Raw genomic sequence first — 23,272 nt, 5'->3', positions numbered from 1 at the left:
TAAAAACAAAAGTGTTTTTCAATCATTTTTTTTTTGCTTTTATTTCATTCATTTGTAAGGAGATGCAATTATGTACATTTTTGTTTCGAGTTGATTTTTGTACTGCGTTAATAATGTATTTTGGAGCTAATTTAATTTTGCAAAGTACTTGCAAATTATACTTAATTTATACTTACAAAAAATAAAATGAAATAAACGAATGAAAGGGAAATAGAAGAAAAAAATAGTTAAATTAAATACACATTTTTAGAAATAAATAAATTAAAATACTTATAGGAAATTCTAAGAGTCATAGATATGTTATTCGAAATATACACTTTATTTTTGTGACTCTTGGTATCCGTTGATATCACCTGAGGATTACTCTACACAAAATGACATATAGAGAGTCCTTTAGCCGGAACTCTGTATCGATCTCTTTGATAGTTCTCGAGTAATACAATACTTTTGTCCCCAAGAAGGGTCCACTCGACGACTCTCGTATTTTCTTACAAGGATCATCAGTGACAAAATACACTCCTGTTGATGCACTGAGTACAGTTTCCCTGTTTAGATTACATTTATCTGCACTATGGCGGAAATGAAAGCAAAGATAGAACTCAGAGGGGTATTAAATTTAATAATAGATTCAATTATATATTTTATAAAAGTAAAAACAGGTATTTTTCTAAAATATCTCCAATTACATTATTTTTTATTCAAAGGAACGTTGTAACATAAAAAATAATCAGATGTTAGCTATACAACTTGCTTGAGTTTTTTTTTCCTTTAAAAAAACTTATTAGTGGTTTCTACCAAATGCAGTGAATTGTAAAGACTGTGGCGCAATAAATCTCCAAATTTTATGTTGAACAACTCAGAAAACTGTGTGAAGGAACACTTTATTTAAAACAAACACCAAATCGAGCTTTCGTATACATTTTAAAGGGTGTAAAAAGCGATTCAATTTTTTTTAAAAAAAGCTTACACCAAGCTCATGCATATTTACACCATACAAGGATTATTTTCGCTTCCGAAAACACCAATGTTGGCGTACTTTGGATATCGTCGGTGAATTATTTACATTTCTGTACAAGTTGACATGAATTTGTTGCTGCCTTTTATGCTACGATACATCTGGAGAAACAAAAATTTGCATTTGAAATAAGTATGTTTGCTTTTAGTTATGTAATATGGTTATTTAAATTTTGAATTTGCATTTAAACTGCATTTAAATGACTTTATAATGTATAATATCTTTCCATTTCTGTTCCGTTAACCCTACATCGAGTTTGTCTTAATATTCTTTTTGTGAAACAAATTAATTGCATTTTAAGAATTATTGCATTCTAAATTAATGAATCCTTTTTTTTATATATTGTATCGTAAAAATAACTTTACGGACTCTTATCAACTACACCAAGTAGTGTAAAAGAACATTCTTAGTGTTGCACTCTATGAGGAACCTCGATGTAGTGGAAAATCACTACAAGTGTAGTGGAAAATTACTAAAGTAGGAGCCTGTATTATTTTGTGTTAAGGTACAATAATATTCTTACCGCGTGTATAGCCTTACCCATTTTTACGCTTGAGGCCCTTGTAGGGTTCTGTTTTTGTAACTCTAGCGAGTTTATACAGTTATTAACTGTAAAAACTAGTTTTGTGGTTTCGCTCATCACTAAAAAGCACCTTCAATACTGGCAATGAAAATAACGGCAAGTATACAAAAAAGAAAATCCCCATTCAAAAGAAAAGTTAAAAATTGTTACCTGTAACCGAAAGTTTTAATTTTTGGAAAATTATTCTATGACTTTTTTGAACGACAAGAAACAACAACAAAGTGAACGTTGAGATAGATTAAAATTTTTCGTTAAATTGTCGTTTTTTAAAAGAAAAATCTTAATAATTTTTTTTTTAAATAATTAAAATACGAGTTCGATTTCACTTCCAGAATATTCTTTTTAGAAAAACATCATATTAGTATAAAATTCACTCTCTACTTCATAATTATTCATATTGCTGCTTTTTTTTATTTTATTTCGGCGAAAAAGCAACGGAAATAAATTTACTATGGAACACCAATGCCAACGGCAATCTAAGTTTAACAAAACAATACTTGTAGATTTTTTTTTTACTTTTCTGCTGGTAAGTTAATAAATACTATCAACAAGTGATCACAGATAATTTCTAAGAAGTTAAATGACCGTATGTATTTTTCGGGAAAGAAGATATCGTCTAGACAGGGGTGGATTGACACCGGCTGACTAATCTTTATACGGTTCATCCTCCATTGATACTTCCGTATAAGCGGGATTGGGAGATTGGTTTTTCTATTTACAGATTATTGACCTGAATCTTCCGTGAATCTATTTGGAAAAAAAAGAGATTTCTTTCCGAATAACGATAGTGTTCTGCTGTTTGATCTGCAATTAATTCGTGCTGAATTAATTCTAGTTTGGTCATAGTTTATTGCTATGGTACATAGCGTATTTTGTTAAGTTTTTTTTTCATAAATGCTAATTTCTTTACCCTTTACTATTTTAACCTATGTAAACTAATTTTCTGATCCAGTATCTTCAACATACAATTGTTAGTTGATCTTCTAATTAAAATGTTTTACACTCTTAAAGTTTTTTTAACTCTTAAGTCTTCCCCATCCAGGCGAATTTTATTTTATTTCATAATTGACAATAATTCTATTTTGCTATCAATTAATTTTCAACTCCGTAGACTTGTAATTTTGACTCCAATTCAGAAGACAAAGATCCGTGGTGGCTCAGGAGATAGTGCGCTTGCCTTCAAATGAAGTGATCCGGATTAGAATTCAAGCTATGTCTGGTCGATTTGAATTCCACACCCGGCTCGCGTCGACCACAGTGCAGACGTAAAATATTCTCATGGTTATCATGGATCATGGGTTAGACTGCCCTTGATGCTAGACTAACCCTGGGAGGTTTTCGTGATTTTCTTTTCCATATAATGCAACTGCGAATTAATTCCATCAAAAAATCCTTCACGAAGGAAAATTTTGTCCAAAACTCGATCCAGGAGTTCCCTTGTCTTCTGGATTAGGTACAGAATTACAAGGCTACGGAGGTGAACATTGGTAGTCGTAAACCAAACCCGAAGTTGGGTTGGCTGTTCAACGACGGTTATAAAATGAAATAAGATTCAGAAGACAAAAGAACTCTTGGATCAAGCATTGGGACAGTCATCGTGATGGACTTTTTAATGGTGGAAAAGCGCCTGGTTAGCTCGAAGTCAAAGGGATTCTAATCCATGATTCGTATACCACTTAGTATATTTTTCGTTACCATTGCTGTTGGTGAAATCAGAGAACAAAATTCGAATCGATCAGTTATATCTGGGATTCGAACTTCGATCACATATCTCCTGATCCACCGTGTCTCTCTGATTCGAGTTTGTCCCAATGCTTGATCTGTGAGTTCCTTTGTCTTCTGGGTTGGTTGGTAGGGTTTTGCATAGTAATGATACTTAATTAAACTTTGATAAAGCCTCAAATTGAATTTACAAATCAAGGCTTTAAATAAAACAAAAACAAAAAAATAATATGAAAAATCGATTTCCTGTTATAAAAGAACATTTTACATTATATTAGTTTATTAATTATTTAGTTTAAGAGATCGTATCAAGCAATGAGAATTTCCCTTTTTATCCTTTTAAAGTTGCGCATTTGATTTTTAATTAAATTTTATTATTCACGTTTACGAGCAAGTTATCAAAAAGGAATAAAATATAATTGAGAGAAAAATAAAAAATGAAATAATCTTTTACTTAGTATTGTAAAGTTTTAATATTTTTTTTTACGCAGAATTAACCGGATATTGAATTTTCATAAGCGAAGCTTTGAGTTTTTATTTTTTTTATCGCCATGTTATGCAAAATTAATTTATTTTGCTGACTTTAAAAGTGGCATCATCAAAGAGGGGTACTTAACGGATAAATAAAAACTGCAATGTCGGCCTAAAGAAAAAAAAAACGGCCTCTTTAATTACACATAAAAGTTTGAATGAATGATTAAAATATTCCTTCTTGGGAAATTTAGAGAGCCGAAAGATTTTATGATGTAATCATGGTTTACTTGCCATAAAAATAAAAAGAATACTTTTTGAAATGCTTGATGGCTATTTAATAAAAGTAGAGCAATAACTATTAAGACCTGTAATCCATTAATTGAAAATATTGACTTAAAGTTTTTTTTTCTAAATAGGTTCTTCTACTGTTAAAAATTTCATTTTTAGGATGTATTTAGCTTCAAATCTCATTAGTTTCCTTTAGAATATTTTTAAATTGTAATTAGTATGGCTTCTCACCTCAGTATATTTTGTTTTCAGGTAATTGGAACTTCTATATTTCAGATTAATAAAGTTCATAAATAATTGACGTAAATAACTACTAGAGAAGCCAACTACTAGAGATCTTACTAGAGAAGCCAAATTCAGAATGTTTTTTCATAGTTTCTTGCGTTGTATGTTAATACAAATTTTATCCAAAGGTATGTTATTTTAATGACTGTTTTGAATTTGAAGCAATCATTTAAATTAGGACATTGATCTCTCCGTCATTCCTTTTGTTTGAGTTCCTTTTGATCTTAGCATCAGACTTAATTTGTGATGCTATTTGATTTTTTTATAAATTCCAGATTCATACAGATATTAGATGCCTCGAGGCAATGATTTCTCTGGCTTTTATTTGCTCTGTTTTTCCGTTTTTTATGAAATTTCCCCAGTGTTATTGAATTCTACAATTAGGATTTGCTAATTTGAATTCCATTAAATTCTATCAAATTTGAATCGAATTCTATCAAATTTGAATTCTAACTTATAACTTTGTTAATTTCGAAAATATGTTTTGAATAGAGTTAAAAAATATATTTTACATTGCTCACAAAAAAACTGAAATTTTTAATCGACTACCTAACTGCAGTCGTTATAATATGTATCCTATAGCTTTTAATTTGCACTTATTCTATTGCTCTCAAAAGATTTAGGTTTACCCTCCCCCGCAATAAAAGCTATATACTCTGGTCAATCAAAATACTTTAAAGACGAATGTAGCAGAACTTGGAATCGTTTAAACCAAGTACTCCAAAAAGTTATTTTGCAGTCGAAAAATTTACTAATTTCGAAAATGTTTTCTGAATGGATTAAAACTACATTTTACATTGCGAAACATGATCGCATCAAAACCCGATTCACTAAAATTTTCAATGACTCCCTACTGTAATCGTTATAGTATATAGTTATATCCCATAGCTTTTAATATGTCTTTATTTTATTGTACTTCTCCCAATGGATTGGGCTCTTTCTCCAAAAAGCTACATCCTCTAGTCAATCAAGTTACTTCAAGATTAATGTAGCAGAACTTATAATTCTTTAAACCAGGTTCTATAAAACTCTATTTTGAATCTTTACTAATTTCGAAATTATTTTCTAAATGGATTAAAACTACATTTTACATCGCGAAACATGATCGCATCAAAACCTAATTCACTGAAATTTTCAATCGATTCCCTACTATAATCCTTATAATATGTATATCCCATAGCTTTTAATATGTATTTATTTTATTGTACTTCTCTTAATGGATTGGGCTCTTTCCCCAAAAAACTACATCATCTAGTCAATCAAGTTACTTTAAAGACAAATGTAGCGGAACTTAAAATCACTTAAACCAGGTTCTGTAAAAAGTTATTTTGAACCAAACCAGTTTCTGTAAAAAGTTATTTTGAAGCATAAATCTTTATTGATTTCGAAATTGCTTTCTGAATGGGTTAAAACTACAATTTACATTTTGAAATATGATCGCATCAAAACCCAATTCACCGACATTTTCAATCGACTTCTCTCAGCAATTGTTAATACGTATCCCCATAGCTTTTAATATGTATTTGTTTTATTACACTTCTCCCAATGGATTGGGTTCTTCCCCCCAAACGCTACATTCTCTAGTCAATCAAGTTACTTCAAGATTAATGTAGCAGAACTTATAATTCTTTAAACCAGGTTCTGTAAAAAGTTATTATGAATCTTACTAATTTCGAAATTATTTTCTAAATGGATTAAAACTACATTTTACATCGTGATACATGATCGCATCAAAACCCAATTCACTGAAATTTTCAACCGATTCCCTACAATAATCGTTATGACATGTATATCCCATAGCTTTTAATATGTACTATTTTATTGCACTTCTGCCAATGGATTGGGCTCTTTCCCCAAAAAGCTATATCTTCTAGTTAATCAAGTTACTTTAAACACATATGTAGCAGAACTTATAATTCTTTAAACCAGGTTCTGTAAAAAGTTATTCTGAATCTTTATTAATTTAGAAATTATTTTCTGGATGGATACATTTTACATTGCGAAACATGATCGCATCAAAACCCAATTCACCGACATTTTCAATCGACTTTCTACTGCAATCGTTATAATACGTATCCCCATAGCTTTTAATATGTATTTATTTTATTACACTTCTCCCAATGGATCGGGCTCTTCCCCCAAAAAGCTACATCCTCTAGTCAATCAAGTTACTTTAAAGACAAATGTAGCGGAACTTGGAATTGTTTGAACTTCTAAGGTACCCTTACCCAAACTCGTCAAACAGCGAGAACTCTTATTTTAAAGCTCTTCACTTTCCACGGTATATCTCAAGGGGGTATACGGTGATAGAACTCTATGGAGTGACGGAATGGGGGAAATAAATCTTCCCCCCTTTTAGAACAAATATCCCTGAGGATGGAGAGAAGTTTGAATGCTTCAATCAAAGACATTATTGCCTCGTTGTTTCACCAGGAACAAACAGTTCACTTTAGAAAGTATGCAAATAACTTTTTCGCTTTTTTTTTACTCTAAATTTTGCACAAACGTTAATTCGATCAAAGTTAAAAAAAATCAATTAGTTTTTTCAGGTTATTCAGTTATTGCGTGAATAAGCTTTTATGCCATTATTTCGTGAGGCATAATTTTGTTCATAGTTTAAACTCTTGGGAACAGAAGAACATTTGATGTGCGTTAAAGAAATAAGTGATTTACAGGGGCATAATTTTATTAGCTTTTGTTGGAAAACTTTTTTATCTTTAATCTTTTTGTAAATTTCATCAACGTGCTTGCATTTTTCTTTATAAAAGTTTCGGGTTTTCGATTAAATTTTTTTTTTTGTAATTATATCGATTTATTTTTACTGAATAAAAAAAATTCTCTTTATAATGTTTTTAACAGTTACATTGTCAAAAGTAATGTAAAAAAAAATCATTTTCAAAAAGTTAGCATTGCTATTAGTGATTTTCTAGACATTATGACATCCAAGAGCATAAATCATGATTTATGAGGCTCTTTTTTTAGTTTTGTTGCGTGAATAAAAAAAATAACGACTGTTATAATTTTGCATTCTTGCATACATTAGATGAAGAAATTAATTACTTCGTTAATTGAGACATCGAAAAAAAAGTTTAATTGATATTTTGAGAAGATGAGTAGTGTTTGGAATATATACAGCGCAGAAAAACTGGATCACCCTGAATAACTTTTGATCTAATAATCGGATTTTAACGTTCAATTTTAATGGCTCGAGGGGGTAACATCAAAAGTTAATAAATGCAGACGATATTTTAAGTTACGAAATCAGACATACTAAAACGTACTTTCTCTGAATAAATTTACTTTCTTTTCGAAGAATTCGCATTTCTGACTCCCCAAAATATAGAGGGTGGCCGCAATCTCGGAAATATGTCCCAATAGTTAGGTCAGGAGAGCGCTCCAAAGTTTGAACCCCTTAATGATATTTTTACTTTTCGCGTATTTTGCCTTCATAAGCAAATTGTAAAATATTTGCACACAATTATAAAATTCGTTTATCCAACGATAATATCGTGCAAAAAATAAATTTCGGAAAACATTTATTATTTTTTTATTATTTTAACAGTCAAAATAAATTTTAATTGCAAGCAATAAATTTTTTTTTACAAAAGTGTAAAGAATGCAATTTTAAATAACAAATTACATCGGCTCGAAACGTTCATGAGAAATTGAACTTTTAAAAAGTAGTATTTTTAAAATTCAATTTCACTAGAACTATCTGACCGATTTCGCTCAAACTTTGTATCTTGCCATGCAAAATTACGTTTTTTTTTAAAATGATGCAAAAAATTGTATACCTTACAATTCAAAATTGTTTCGTCCATTCTTAAATAAAATAATAATAAATGTCCACGAAAAGTTATTTTGTGTATGGAATTACCTTTGGATAAACGAACTTTATAATTGAGTGTAAACATTTTTCAATTTGCTTAAAAAGTTCTCGATATATAGCGAAATACACAAAAAATAAAATTAAAATTAAGGAGTCCAAACTTAGGAGCACTCTCCTAAGCAAATTATTGGGACCATTTGTCCCAGGTTGCGGCATCCCCTATATTTTCGGGTCAGGAATCCAAACCGTTCGTAAAAAAGGCATGTTTTTTTTTCATATAAAGTACGTTTTTGTGTCTGATTTCGTAACTTAAAATATGGTCTGCACTCATTAACTAGCATATTTGAGGTCACCCTCTCGAACCACTGACATTGAGTCCTAGAATGTGAAAATTCGATCATTAGGATCAAAAGTTATTCAGGGTGGTCCATTATTTTTTAGCACTGTGCATAAGTGAAAAATATTGCACAGTCTTGCTTACTAAACCTACTTAGGCATATTAATCTGAATATTGATTTAACAAATTAAGATCAAAAGTTATTGAGGGTCATTAGGCTCAAAAGTTATTGAAGGTGGTTCATTTTTTTGCGCACAGTACATTAAGTGAAAAATATTGCTCAATAGTAATCTTATTAAACCTATTTAGGCACATTAATCTGAATATTATTGACTTAACAAATGTAGGAAATTAACATTGAGTTAACTAAGTAAATCAATTTCTTCTGAAACTCAAATTTTGTTTGCAGTCTTATTTAGGGATCAGTAATAATATCTGATTAGAAAAAACATCTGTGTAGAGAACATGGATAACGACCTATACAAAAAAAAATAAATTAGAAAAAACATTTAGTGTAGAGAATACAGGGCAAGTGTATACGGGACAATTGCTTTTTATCAAATAAAACATCAATAAATGGAATACAAACCGAGTGTATACCGGGTATTAACCCAATGTGTTAAAAAAAATCTATGTAGGGAATACAGAACAAGTTTATATCGGTCAATAGCCCTTTAATTTTAAAATATCAGTGAAGGGAATATAGGGCAAGTGATACCGGACAGTAATCCTTTATCTTTAAAATAAAAAGCACTGGTTTCTGAGTTCCAAGATTTTTGTTAGGCTATTATCTTATTTTAGCTGACAATAATTAACGATAGTTGGCGATTACTAAAAATTTATGCCTTTCTTATTAAAGAAGGAAAAATAAAATTTATGCCTTGTTGCTCCTTGAAATTAAAATCAACTAATATTAGTAAAATAGGAGTTGAACATAAGTAGTCGTACAGCTAAAATTGGGTCGGCTATTCAATGATGGTTAGAAAATAAAATTAAATAATTCTAAAAAAAAAATGAGGTGACGTGGGTTGGAATCCAAGCTATGGCTGTTAGTTACGAATCGCGCCCCCGGCTTGCACCCACCCACCACAGCGCTGACCTAAAATATCATCAGCGGTTGACGGGTTAGAGTCTCCTTGCCATCAGGTTTTCGTGGTTTTCCCCTTAATGTAACACAAATGCGGGTTAGTTCTATCGATAAAGTTCTCCACGAAGGAAACTTTCTACCAATACTTGATCCAGAAGTTCCCTTGTCTTCTGGATTAGGTTCAAAATTACAAGGGTACGGAGTTGAACATTGATATCCGTAAATTCAAATTTGGGTCAGCTGTTCAATGACGGTTATAAAATTAAATAAAATACCAATAAATGAGTCGTAGCTACTCAGGGGAGACAGCCCTCCTCTCCCAATTAGTCCCGGTGATAATAAAATAATAGTAATAAATTACTAATTAACTCATTATAATTAGTAATTTATTAGCAATTATACTTAGACGATTTGCTTTTATTTGGCATTGCTTTTTTTTGGCTCACAGTAGCATTTCAAATAAAACCCATATTCTAATACGAGCATTGAAAGTGATTAATTATAAAGTAATGATTTTTATTTTATAAAACCAAATAGTTTAACTAGATATGCTAATGATATCAATTTGTCACTCCGTTTTATGGCGATGACTGCTTGTTCCATTAATCGAACAAGACTCTGCCATTATGCCTACTCTCTTTCGTTTGCTTATCCCTATTGACTACTGCAAGCTATTCATTATAATTAGCGTTATGATTGATTCTGTTTCTGCCCATACTAATTTGAGGATCGACATACGCGTGGGAGATTAAACGCACGCTATTCCAAGATCACGTGACATCGACATGAAAGGGATTATGAGTTCGACTCGATTCATAGTTGCGTATATATTATAACTGAATGTTCTATTGTTTGTTAAAATGTAACTCACACACACACACACATTATATATATATATATATAGCATCAGATTACTTCATAAAGGAGCTAAAAAAAGTATAACTCGCTCAACTTAATATTAACAATAATAAAATATATTATTTTTTATTTTAGAAATACTTTGTTTAGAACAGAAAAATGTAACAATTTGCAAAATGATTTTATAGAGCACTGAACAACTCATACCTGTTTGAGATCAATATGTAGAAAATTTTATATGGTACTGTGACATTAAAAAAAATTACCTGAATCAATTAGTTAATATTCCCTTATACCAATATTTATTTAAAATTTTTAATTGAATTTAGGACTTCCTTCATCAAATAATTTCAAAGCAGGCTTTGAACTATTTTGAACAAAAATACAGAGAATATACTTTACACATATGCATTTATATATTTTTGTACAAAAGTAATTTAGTGGATGATCTTAAAATTACAGTCCTAATATAGTTGAACCCTGTTATAGTAAGCAGTCTGCAGATCTGGCGATAATNAAGACCAAGGGAGTATCACCATCCAAATGAGGTTAAAAGGCTTTAATTAGAACTCTTATTCACGAAGCGACATTGGTTGGAATTCAATCCTTTTTCTGGAACACAAGTCATTTCCCTTTTGCAGTTCCTCCACCCCCCTGAAAATTCTGTGTGCGTGTGTGGCGATGGCATTTCGAGAATTAGAGCCTTCATGGCTGATTTTTGTAATTAAAGTAACGCTCTCTTATTGGACGAACTAGTGCCTTTCCAATTAAACTCGATGGCTCGTACGATCCCAAGTAGAATCTTTGTTTACATTTTTCTGTATCTCTAGTTTTCACGTGTGATGTTATATGTCACAGCGTAGGCGTTTTTGTGGCGTTAAAAAGACAACTAGAAAGCATGGGCAACTTTACAGTAGATACGAGTGTTACTCTGAAATTTTTGAGATACGCGCAGACGAGAATTTACAAAATAAAAATAACGGTTTCATTTTAAAATACGAAGTATTTTAACACAGCAGACGATTTTTTACTGACTTACTCCAACTTGTTTAGCGTAGAATAAATTTTAAACAGAAGAGAAAATGAAGTTGATGCGAGAACATTTTCGAGCTATGATTTTCTACGATTTTAAAGCAGGATTAAGTCAAGAAGACTGCGTTGAACAGTTGCAATTAGCATTAGGTGATGAATCTCCAGCTCGTGCTACTGTATTCAGATGGTTTAAAGAATTTAGCAGAGGTCGTAATCTTCTTCAGGATGAAAAACACACAGGAAGGCAGCCGTCGGCAGTAATACCGGATAATGTGTCTGCCATGCGAAAAATTTTAAAGGATGATATTCGCTGTACCTGTCAAATTATGCAGAAGGAACTTAACTTTGGATCCGCAGCCATACACAAAATTATTCATGAAGAATTACATATGAAAAAAGTAGTTTGCCGTTGGGTTCCCCATAATCTAACTGAGCACCAAAAAGAGGAGCGTGTCAGAATCAGTAAAGAAACTCTTAAATTGTTAAATGATGGCGGCCACCGCATCATTTCTAAAATTGTAACGGGTGATGAAACGTACATACCGTTTTTTGACGTTCCAACGCGTCAAGAAAGCAAAGTATGGATCTTTGAAGTATGGAAAAAATGATGTATACCGCTTTCTTCAGAAGTACGGGATTGGTCAAAGCCATCAAGTTGGAAGGACAGAAGACAATAACAGCAAACTGGTATACCACTATATCTCTTCCGGAAATTCTACAAGAAGTGAACGTTAGGGGACTAATGCTTCACTATGACGATGCATCTTCACATACAGCCGGATTAACAGTTGAGTTTCTTAAACAAAAAAAATTAAAGTGGTAGAACATCCGCCGTATTCACCTGATCTAACCATGTGTGACTTTTGGTTATTCTTTAATCTAAAAAAGAACACGTAGACGTCATTTTCATTCAGAAGAAGAGATTGATGTGGCTATGAAAGCATTTTTTTTCATCTATTCCAAGAAATGAATGGCTTGAGGCATTTATTCTGTGGAAAATTCGACTACAAAAATGCATTGATGCTGGAGGAGACTACTTTGAATACACCAAAAATCTTGTAAGAGTAACTTAAAAACCTAGTTGTATCTAAAAAATTTCAGAGTGAATCTCGTATAAGTCTGCTTACTGGTTGTCAAATGTATCGGAATGTGTAATTAACACTGAGATCAACCATTTGAGGAAACAGTAGACTATTTTGCCATTTTAGATTCTTTGTTTACAATTTTTTGTCGTGTCTAGATTTCAGGTAAGCTCTTATATGTTCTAAAGCACGTATTTTTGAGAGGTTTAAAAGAACTACACACGAAGTTTTAGCGTCATTACAGGTTGCTTATGGGTTAATAAATGTTTAGGAATGTGTCAAATCTATGGGAATGTGTAATTAACACAGAGCTCAACCATTCGAGGAAAAAACTGACTTTAATGCTATATTAAAATTTTTATTTATAGTTTGGAGTAATGTCTAGTATTCATAAATGTTGTTATATATCCCAGCATAGGCGTTTTTGAATGGTCAAAAAGTCTGAACTAAACTGCCTAGGCAAATTTTGAATCAATATAATTTGATTGTGGCTTATTAAATGTTTAAGAATGTGCCATTAACACGGAGTTCAACCATTTGAGGAAAAAATTGACTTCATTGATTTATTAAAATCTTAGTTTACAACTTGCTATAATGTCTAGCATTCAGATAAGCTCTTATGTGTTTTAACTTAAGCATCTTTTAAAAAATTGAAAGAAAAAAAAACAAAACTATGTAGTCTACTTTGAGTCATTATAAGTTGCTAGTGGGTTCTTAAATGCTTAGGAATGTGCCATTAAGAGTCGAAGCTCAACCAGTTCAGGAAAAAATTCACTTTATTGCTTTGTTAAAATCTTTGCTTATAATTTGCAGTAATGTCTAGGATTCAGATGTGTTGTTTTATGTCCTAGCATATTCGTTTTTGAGTAGTTAAAAGGGCAAAACTAAACTGCATAGGCTACTTCAGAGTCAGTAAAAGTTTTTTATTGGTTATTCAATGTATAAGAATGTGCTTAATGATTGATACAGATTTAATTTCACTCTTAAAGTTATCTTTAAGCTCTTTTTCTATGAATTAAAAGGAAACACTTTGAATAACTTTTGGTTTATTAGTTGAAATTTTAGTTGAATTCGGTTTATTAGTTGAATTAGTTGAACTATTTCAAATCAAAAAGTTGCATAAGGTAAGTTGCTTATTTTAATTTTTTTTTCAATCGTTAAAAAGAATGAAGATTTTTATTAATACAAAGTATTTGTCCTATTACCAGTTTTTTCTCACTGTTAGTCCTGAATGTTGAACGATATGTTCCAGGTGTTAATTTACAATCCACCTGCATTGAACGACTTGATCTCTTCTTCGGAGATTTTCCCTTTGGTTACCCTAGTCAAAATTCTTGATGGTCGCATCAACATTTACGTTGGTTTTAGTGTGATTCATGATGGTCCAACATCATTTCATGGTCACCATCATCCAACATTTTCCATTAAGTGTTCATGGTTCCATTAGGTTTCCATTACGTTTTGATATGCCAACAAACTTCCATCATTCCAAGATGGAAAATGATAATTTAATACTACGATGGTTAATCATCAAGAGAAGTTTGACTCTCATGAACAAACAATTTATGATGATCCCTGAAGGTACATGATAGTTCTAAGTATACATTACCACGACGGTTTAATGGGAATCCTTGTTGATTCTAAGCAATATATCATCAAAACAATTTGTTTGTTTTTTTATACTAGATCATCATAAATAAGTCCGAATTCCTACATTGGAATTATGGTGGTTCGTGATCGTTCCAACATTTGAGTTCGAACGGACCATCAAAACAAGTTGCTATTCTTATGTTGGACCATCATAAATCAGTCCGAATTCCTACATTGAGATGATGGTTACTTACGTTGGTTACCATCAAGATTATGTTGGTCCATCAATGGAAAACCATCAAAAATTTTAACTTATAGTTGATCGAAATTGTAAGGCAAGCTTTTATTTCATTTAAAATTTGTTACCTGAACTAAAAAGAAGTCAAGGATCAAGTTTTTATTATTATTAAAGGAAATATCTAATAGGAGAGCTGATCGTTAACGCCGCTGGATTGGAAAATCGCGTCCCGGGTGAATACTTTCGTTACACGAATTTTACTTACTTACATCCAGTTCAAAATATTAAAATATGTTTTTTAATTTGTCAATAAAACTCGTACGTTTATAACATTCTTCAAAATAATTCTTTATTTAATCGTAAAGCCGTACCTATTGTATTCAAAACAACTCGAGCGTTATATAACTACAGAGAATATTTCGATTTTTAAGCTTCTTAAAATCATATCTCATTCGAAAAGTAAAGATCAAATAACGAATTTCTTCAAAATATTAATTTCAGCTTTTCCGTACATTTTGTTTGAAGAAGTTGCGCAGAGAATACTATTGTTATGGGAAAAATTACGACAAGAATTTTATATTATCTCCTTTCACTCAGGTGCGAAAAAATAAAACTAATTAAAAGTTTCAAACGCTGTTGAGATTCGGAACAATATTCTTTTATTATGAAGTCTGAATATAATGACAAGGATTAAATTTACGAACTAATAAAATGACTTTATAAGTTCACGTTTAACAAGGAATAAATTTTCAACTTCAGGGGGCTTTAAAATGCAAACTGTTGGTCGAAATGAGGTAAATTTCAAATACGACCCTTGAGATTTATTAAATAAAAATTTTCTAGTAACATAGTTTTCAAATAATTTTATGAGTAATCTGGTTTAAAATTTCTTTTCATGCATAGTTGTATTAAAAATATTTTGCAATCATTTTGCAAATGAATACAGGACACGAAAATTTTGAAATGTTCGAACTTAATTTTATTACTTAAAAATAATGCTATTATTTTTTTCAGTGAAGAAAACATTATATTTAACCTTTTATTAGTTGAACTAGTATGTAAGCAATAATGTTAAAATTACTAACACAGAAAATGAGAAGAAATTAACTTTAAAGTTAACACATAACGATATGATAATTTTGAATTTATATTTAACTTAAATTTGTTGCAATGGATAAAATAGTTTTAAAATAAATATATAAATTTAAGAATTAAAAATAAAAAATGCATAAATTGTATTACCACTTTTAATATAAAAAAAATCTATGAACTAATTATAAACATTTCACTTAATGAAAAAGGAAAACCCTTAAGCTACCCATAACTATTGTATGTCTGTGTTTCAATATGATTATCTATTTATTTTGTATATTTACAGCGAGATAAGTCTGAAAGCGAGACGGAAAAGAGATAACACTAGTAGTGTTCAGTAATTCAGGAGGAGTAAATCCATTCTTAACATCCATTCATTGCTATAAAATTTTTCATATAAATCGTATCCGTTACAAAAAAATTGGTAGTTAGGGTTATTTTATTATTTCGGAAGTAAAAGCTAAAAATGAAATTTATTTGTTACCAGTTTTTATTTTTTCGGTCTTAATGTACGTAGAATTTCAGCTCAAATTGCGATTGGTTCAGGATTGAGAGTTAAATGTAAAAAAAGAGGGTCTGGTAGAAAAGCTGTTTCATTTATTGCTGTGGTAGAAAGAATAAAACACACCCTTACTATTCTTAATTATAAACTATTCATTACTATTTACTTTTACTCGGTTAAAAAATAGCCGCATAAATATTTTAACTGTTAAAAATTATGATAGTCGTAGATATTATAATTTTCTCGAACACAAGTTTTTTAGAGATGAAAAACAGCTCCATACACGTCAAAATAATTAAAAAAAACGGTAACTAACTACAAACTAAATTTTGCAAATATTTGACTATTTTTGCTTGCTTTTTAAATGGCTTAGCATGACATAACTACTGTAAAGTGGTGAATTATATAAACTTACGAATTATTTAGAAATAGTGGTTGATAAAAATCTACTAAATTGAATTTATTAAACCAAGAATCACAATCGATAAACTACCAATTTAAAATATATATTTGCTGTCCGGAGCAAGTTGGCATCTCTGGTTATAATGAAAAGAATTTTTTTAACAGTTTTTGCTTTTTTTCTTCTTTATGTTAACATACTTTTGCTCTGTGAAAATTCATTTAGCAAAAAAGTTCTCTTTATCTTTCGTCTGAGCTAAGAAATTTAGATTTCATATTTGATTTCCATTATTCAGTTAAAAATTTATTGTTCTCAGAAGCGTAACACTTCATTGAAAATGTAAAAAAAATAATAGATTTTTTTTTACTACCAATCAATATTTAATTCCACTGAAATAAAATAATTTCAAATATTCCACTGTAACAGAATGCCACGAACCTTTTAAGCAGTAAATGTGTTAAAATTAACAATTATTCCTAATATATTTCTATCATTTTCTTAACGGAAGTAGATATCTAAAATATTTTAGATTTAATTATAGATTATTTGCGATGTAAGTTATAGATTATTTGCAATGTAAGTCATGTTGGCAGTTACGGTTGAATAATTATACTGTTTAAGCGAATGAAATTTTATCTTATCTTACATTTTCAGGCGCGTATGCCATGCTTGTTGTAACAATTCAAATGCTGTGACGTATCGTAGTTAATTAATTTCGTTCGAACATGACTCGAAAATAAAAGAACAGCATTCAGAAAAAAATTACAAATAAAATTAAAAGCAAAAAAAAAAATAAATATGATTTTGCATTTTATGTTTAGAACTGGCGCATTGAAGTAACATTTTTCTAGCATAATTATTGCACAAAGACAATACTTATTAAAAAATCAGTTCGCAATTCGGAGTTAAAGATAGCGTGATAAAAACAATTATCATGTTGATATTAACGTGGAAGGTGTTTCGAGGAAAAAGTGGAAACGCCAAATGTAAGACAAATTACTCTTCGAACATTAAATTGATACGTATGGTAATGTTGATACGTATGATAATGTTTTACAACTTTTATGATTCGTTAAAAAAAGCTATTCAAAATTTTTTTCGCTTATTGTACGTCATTGTTGCGGGTGATCTATTTTCTTAAAATTTAACTTAAAATGAATTGAAATCCACGGATAGAATCACACAAGCTATTGATAAATCGTGGTAAAAATTAATACTTAACTTCTTAAAATACGTTAAAATGAAGATGTTCTATTTTTTCCGGAGTTCTTAGTATGTGGTATTCTGATTATCAAATGAAAAATTAAGGTGCTCCGTTTTATCTTTTGCTCAAAGCAGAACTAATTTTGTGGCCAATTGTATGCATTGCAGATCCTAGAGCAGCAGAATTTGACACAGAAAGTAATTTATGCCATCCACATTTATCCTCAAAAATCTCTAATCAGACTACTAACCAAAATCGCCATAAGCTAATGCACACTAATAACCAAAGTGGTATTTCAAATTAACTCTGTGTTTTGGTCATTCTGCATTAATATTGTCTGTCTGTGTTGATATCGGATATCAGAGACGCACACACAGAAGCAGAAACAGAGAGGAACACTCTCTCTTCGATAAATTAAGGTTGGGAGGTTCTAATGGCATCAAATGGCTCGAAATCGAGTGAAAGACATTTTGGCGAGTTGGGTTAAATGGAATATTTGTGTGGCGCCAATGTTATTCACTTCGAAAACAACTCCATGGAACTTTAGATATTCTAGTTTCACTCTATTCCGCTGGATGACAGTGTTCAAAAGATGAATAAATATTAATTTATCTGCTGGAGTACCGTTTCAAAAGGGATATGCATTCGATTCAAATTTAGACGATTGAGGAAAGCAAAACTTGCTAATAATGTTAAGTGTATAACGTTTTGAAACTAATACGCAAGAGTAAAGCAAAACTTTTTAATAATGTTAAGTGTACAATATTTTGGAATTAATACGCAAGAGTAAAGCAAAACTTGTTATAAATGTTAAGTGTATAATATTTTGGAATTAATACGCAAGATTAAAGCAAAACTTTAAAATTAGTTACATAAAATTTTAAAGCTATGCAAATACAATACTAAGAAAAAAGCAAAATATTACTGTGATATAGAAATGAGTTAGTTTCAAACTATAACTAGAGATGCCAACTGCTCCGGACACGCCAAAATAATTAAAAAAACGGTAAATAACTACAACGTAAATTTTGCAAATACTTGACTATTTTTACTTGCTTTTTCAAAGGTATAGCATGGCATAAGTATTCGTTCGTTCGTTACTGTTTTAGAACTGGGCATCTGAGGCCTAAATGGCCCTTAATGGCATGAGAATTATGAAGCAGTGAATTACATAAGCTTGCGAATTACTTAGAAATATTGGTGGATAAAAATCTATTAAATTGAATTTATTAAACCAAGAATCACAATTGATAAACTACCACTTTAAAATATAAATTTGCTGTCCGGACCAAGTTGGCATCTCTGTGTAACTTGCACATTTTACTGTTGATGCGCAAAAGTAATAATGTAAAATATTTAAAATTAGCACAAAATCAAAATGCTTGTTGTAATATAAAAATAAATAATTTAAAATTTGAAATATTTTCTTATAAAATCTAATACACAAAAGCAAAGTCAAATTTTAAATTTAGATTTACAGAAGCACAAAAAGTTAGAGCACAAAAGAGAAACTCCGATTTCAATATAAAACTGAATCAGTTACAGACTGCAAAAAATTTGTTCATTTTGCTATAGAAACTAATATGCAAACGATCTGTAAGGCATAATTCTCTTTATTTATTTAATTTTAATGGCAAAGTACAACGGAATTTGAACGAATTAGTTTCTGAGTCGGTCAAATAGTCTCTGAGCAATAAGATTTCACAAAAGATGTATTTTTAAATTGTAGGCTGAAATATTTTTTATTTTTATTTTACCAGATCTAAACCCAGCATCTCATGTTATTACGCTTTTATGTATAAGTTTTATTTATTTACATGTAATATAGGTCACAATCATTTTAAACATTACCTAATGAATTTTTAATAATGGTTGAAAGTTAACGTAAATAAAGACTTTTGTAATACATACTTACTAGAGAAGCCAAATTCAGAATACTTTTCATAGAATATTACTTTAAAAGTTAGTTCACATTTTACCGAATATTATTTTAATAATTTTAATATTAATAATTTTTTTGAGTTTGTAACAATAATTCATAACTGTTAAGTCAAACTGTTAAGTCAATGTTCATAACTGTTAAGTCAAACTATTGACATCTCCTCTTTTCCTTTTGTTTGACTTCCTTTATATCTCAGTAGTATCTATGATCACAATAATTTTAAACATTAACTAGCAAATTTAAAAACTGAAGGGAAAAAAGCAGAAGTTTTGCTACAACTTTAATTATTAAAATACGTTTTGTGGATTTTCCGCTGAAGATTTAAAACCATTAAGTAATTGAAAATTTCATTTTCCCCCCAAAACGGTCCTAAACGGTTTATACACATATCCTGTACGCAATAAGTATACAATATACTTTTCTTATAAAAACACATGATCACAATAATTTAAAACATTAACAAATTTAAAAACTGAAAGGCAAAAAAAGCAGAAGTTTTGCTACAACTTTAATTATTAAAATACGTCTTGCAGAAAAAAATTCGCATAACTAAGCAACTTTAGAACCATTAAGAGACTTAAAATTTTATTTTTCCTCTAAAACGGTCCTGAGCGGCTTTTACATTTATCCTGCACGCAATAAAAACGCAATAAGTATACAATATACTTTTCTTATAAAAACAAGGTTTTATTTATTAGGTGATATTTGATGAAATTGAGTGTTTTTAAGTTGTTCTCTGAATACAGTGGAGCAATTTAAGCCTAAACAAATAAATTAATTCCTTCCCTAAAAGCTTAGAACATAAAGGAAAATGCCCACGAAACCAATAAAAGGAAGAATACTCTTCTATCATACTTTTGCCCGAAGGGGAGTTCGTCAAAAATACTCCCCTTTTCAAATACAAAAGCCGTTCGCTGAAGCAGTCAAAGGCCTTTCTCAAAATTCATGGAAGTATTTTAAAGAGTAATAATGCCATTTTCTAGCATATTATGTCCGTGCACGTATAATTGCAGAGGCTCTTTCCATAACCTCGGGCTTTAATTCTTTTTCTTCTTGCGTCTGTGGTAATGTTGAATAATTTCGATGGCAAATTATGATACCTCTTATGCGATATTTGCGTAAGTTTCTTAGAGCGTATTTAAAGTTAATTTAATGTTTGTCCAATATATTCTTGAAAGATATGGTTTAATTTTGTTTTCGAAATGTAAGCTGAGATTACAGTTTACCTTTCTACAATGTTTAAAGTGATAATAACAATTACACTAAGGCCAACACGGAAGTTCTAGCTTTCTATAAAGTTTAAAATGGTAATAACAATTACATAAATGCCAACACGGAAGTTCTAGCTTCCTACAATGTTTAAAGTAATAATAACAATTATATATATACCAACACGGAAGTTCTAGCTTTCTACAATGTTTGAAGTGATAATAACATTTACATAAATAAACCCCAACACGGAAGTTCTAGCTTTCTACAATGTTTAAAGTGATAATAACAATTACACAAATGCCAACACGGAAGTTCTAGCTTTCTATAAAGTTTAAAGTGGTAATAACAATTACATAAATGCCAACACGGAAGTTTTAGCTTCCTACAATGTTTAAAGTGATAATAACAATTAAATAGATACCAACACGGAAGTTCTAGCTTTCTACAATGTTTAAAGTGGTAATAACAATTACATTAATGACAACACGGAAGTTGTAGCTTTTGCAATCATACCTGCCAGCTTTTTCCGATTTATCGGAACATTTTCATTTGAATATTTAGAGCTACTACATACAAACAACTGTAGCATACACATAAAACCTATTAGTTGTGAAGAGAAGTTTTTAAATGTGGAAAAAATCAAACAATTCAAGTTTCTTCTTCTTATTATTTTTTTTTGGCTTCTGCTTTAAATATTCTGGACTTAAAGGTTGGAAGCTATGTTAACCTATTGCTCTCTTTTGACAACTATTTGGTAAGTGGAAAGTCACCACTCTAAAACTTAATCTTTATAGCTTAACATTTTAAAACCCATAAATAAATATTATACCAAGTATTTTAAATGATTTTCTGTTAACATTAGTTCAAACATCATATTAAACTGTTCAGAGTGCAAAAGGTTGAGCTGAAAGCTTAATAATAATTATATTAAAGCTAACTCATGATTTGCAATCTTTTACATTGTTTAAGGTGATAACTTAAAAACAATTGATAAACCGGTAGTTTTATATCCACCCAATATGTAAAGAGTAGCGAAAAAACAATTGGGGTAACCTTAATGTGTGCGTGTATAATTTTGGTCAGTCCCTGAAAATTTCGATACATGAATTCTCGTTTCTGGCATATTTGTTTGAATTGTTGTTTATATTTAGAGATGTTCCAAATCATTGTGAATCAAATTCATTAAATCAAATATAAAATGGCAAATCTCGTGAAAAAAGTGGGAAAAATTTGCTAATACGTAACCAAAGCTTTTTAAATTTTTGTTACAATGCTACATGAAGAAATACTAATCATGTCTTTCATTTGTTTCTTTGATTAATTAAATAGTAACTTTAACTAACTAATTAATTAAATCATTGCAAATTAAATGGTGAATCATAAATTTTATTACCACTTTCAATAGTTAAAAAAGATCTCAGCCTTAAGAATCACTTTTTATTCTTTTCGAAGAAGTTATTTTTAAATGGTAAGATGAATTGCAACTGAATCGATAATAATCGATTCGTTAACAGAAGTTTTTTTTTAATATTCTCCAGAGAGATATATTTTAAGTATATTTTATGTATTATATTTACACATATTTTACATACGGTTATCATGCAATTTATTTATGTATAATTTAATTATATGCGAGCTTGGTCACATTCATAATTTTAAATCACTTTGATTGAATCTAGAAGTCTAATAGAAAATCATGAAATTGAAATCCATTTTTACAGCTTAATCCGTTTGTTTATACTTCCATGGTGTTTCGACACTGAGAAATGTTTTCATTTATAGAATCTAAACTATAGTATGCCCACTTTTGTACTCTTCGTTCTCTGCTCATGTTGTTTTATATTTTCTACGTAGTACAAAATACAGCTTATTCTCGTTTTAGATATAAAAATGATATTTAACATTCTGTTAAGAATTGTCAATTAAGAAAATTCTGAGAAAAATAAAGAATTTACTCTGAAAATTGATGGTAAATTTTCCACTATGATATAAAAGTATAGCAAAAAACATTTTTTGAGTAAATATCGTTTTTCGGGAATGTTACTTTTACAATTTTTTCTATTTCCTAAGCGATTAATGCTGCATAAAATATTTTCAACAATTCTTAATAAAAATGTACATTGTTTCATCAATTTTTAAATTTTAATTTTTTTTTGCAAGATCGCAGTTTTTGAGATGTTTATGAAAAACTATAATAGAGACATTTTAATGTTGCATTTTCTTCCACTGAAAGCTTTTTATTTCATAAACTATTTATCTAGTAAAAATTGTTTGATAATATTTATAGAAAAATAAATGCAGATTATTTCACGCATAAACATATTTTTCCTGCACTGATGGGCTTTGAGAATTGTAGGTATTTATTGGATTTTCTTTAAATTTTTTTTTTTTTTTACCTTTTCTCCCTTTTTCACATTGCTTTTTATTTCCAGAAACCTTACCCGTGTTGTAAATAAGTATATTTCTTTACAGCATTTTAAATAGTTTTGCTTATAATACT

General features: G+C 30.0%; 2 protein-coding genes across 2 annotated transcripts in view; both read left to right on the top strand.

Moving 5' to 3' along the window:
* Positions 1-23,272, top strand: part of LOC107454708 (uncharacterized) — a 248,392-nt gene that overhangs the window by 38,399 nt on the left and 186,721 nt on the right. The window lies entirely within an intron of this gene.
* On the top strand, positions 11,561-12,118 carry LOC122270895 (histone-lysine N-methyltransferase SETMAR-like). The gene has a single exon (XM_043050140.1). It carries the CDS (start codon positions 11,561-11,563, stop codon positions 12,116-12,118), a length of 558 nt encoding a protein of 185 aa, XP_042906074.1.

Source organism: Parasteatoda tepidariorum, chromosome 10, assembly GCF_043381705.1.
Source record: "Parasteatoda tepidariorum isolate YZ-2023 chromosome 10, CAS_Ptep_4.0, whole genome shotgun sequence".
NCBI classification, from domain to species: domain Eukaryota; kingdom Metazoa; phylum Arthropoda; class Arachnida; order Araneae; family Theridiidae; genus Parasteatoda; species Parasteatoda tepidariorum.
The sequence above is the reverse complement of the archived record's forward strand: the minus strand, read 5'-3'. Positions and strand labels throughout refer to the sequence as shown.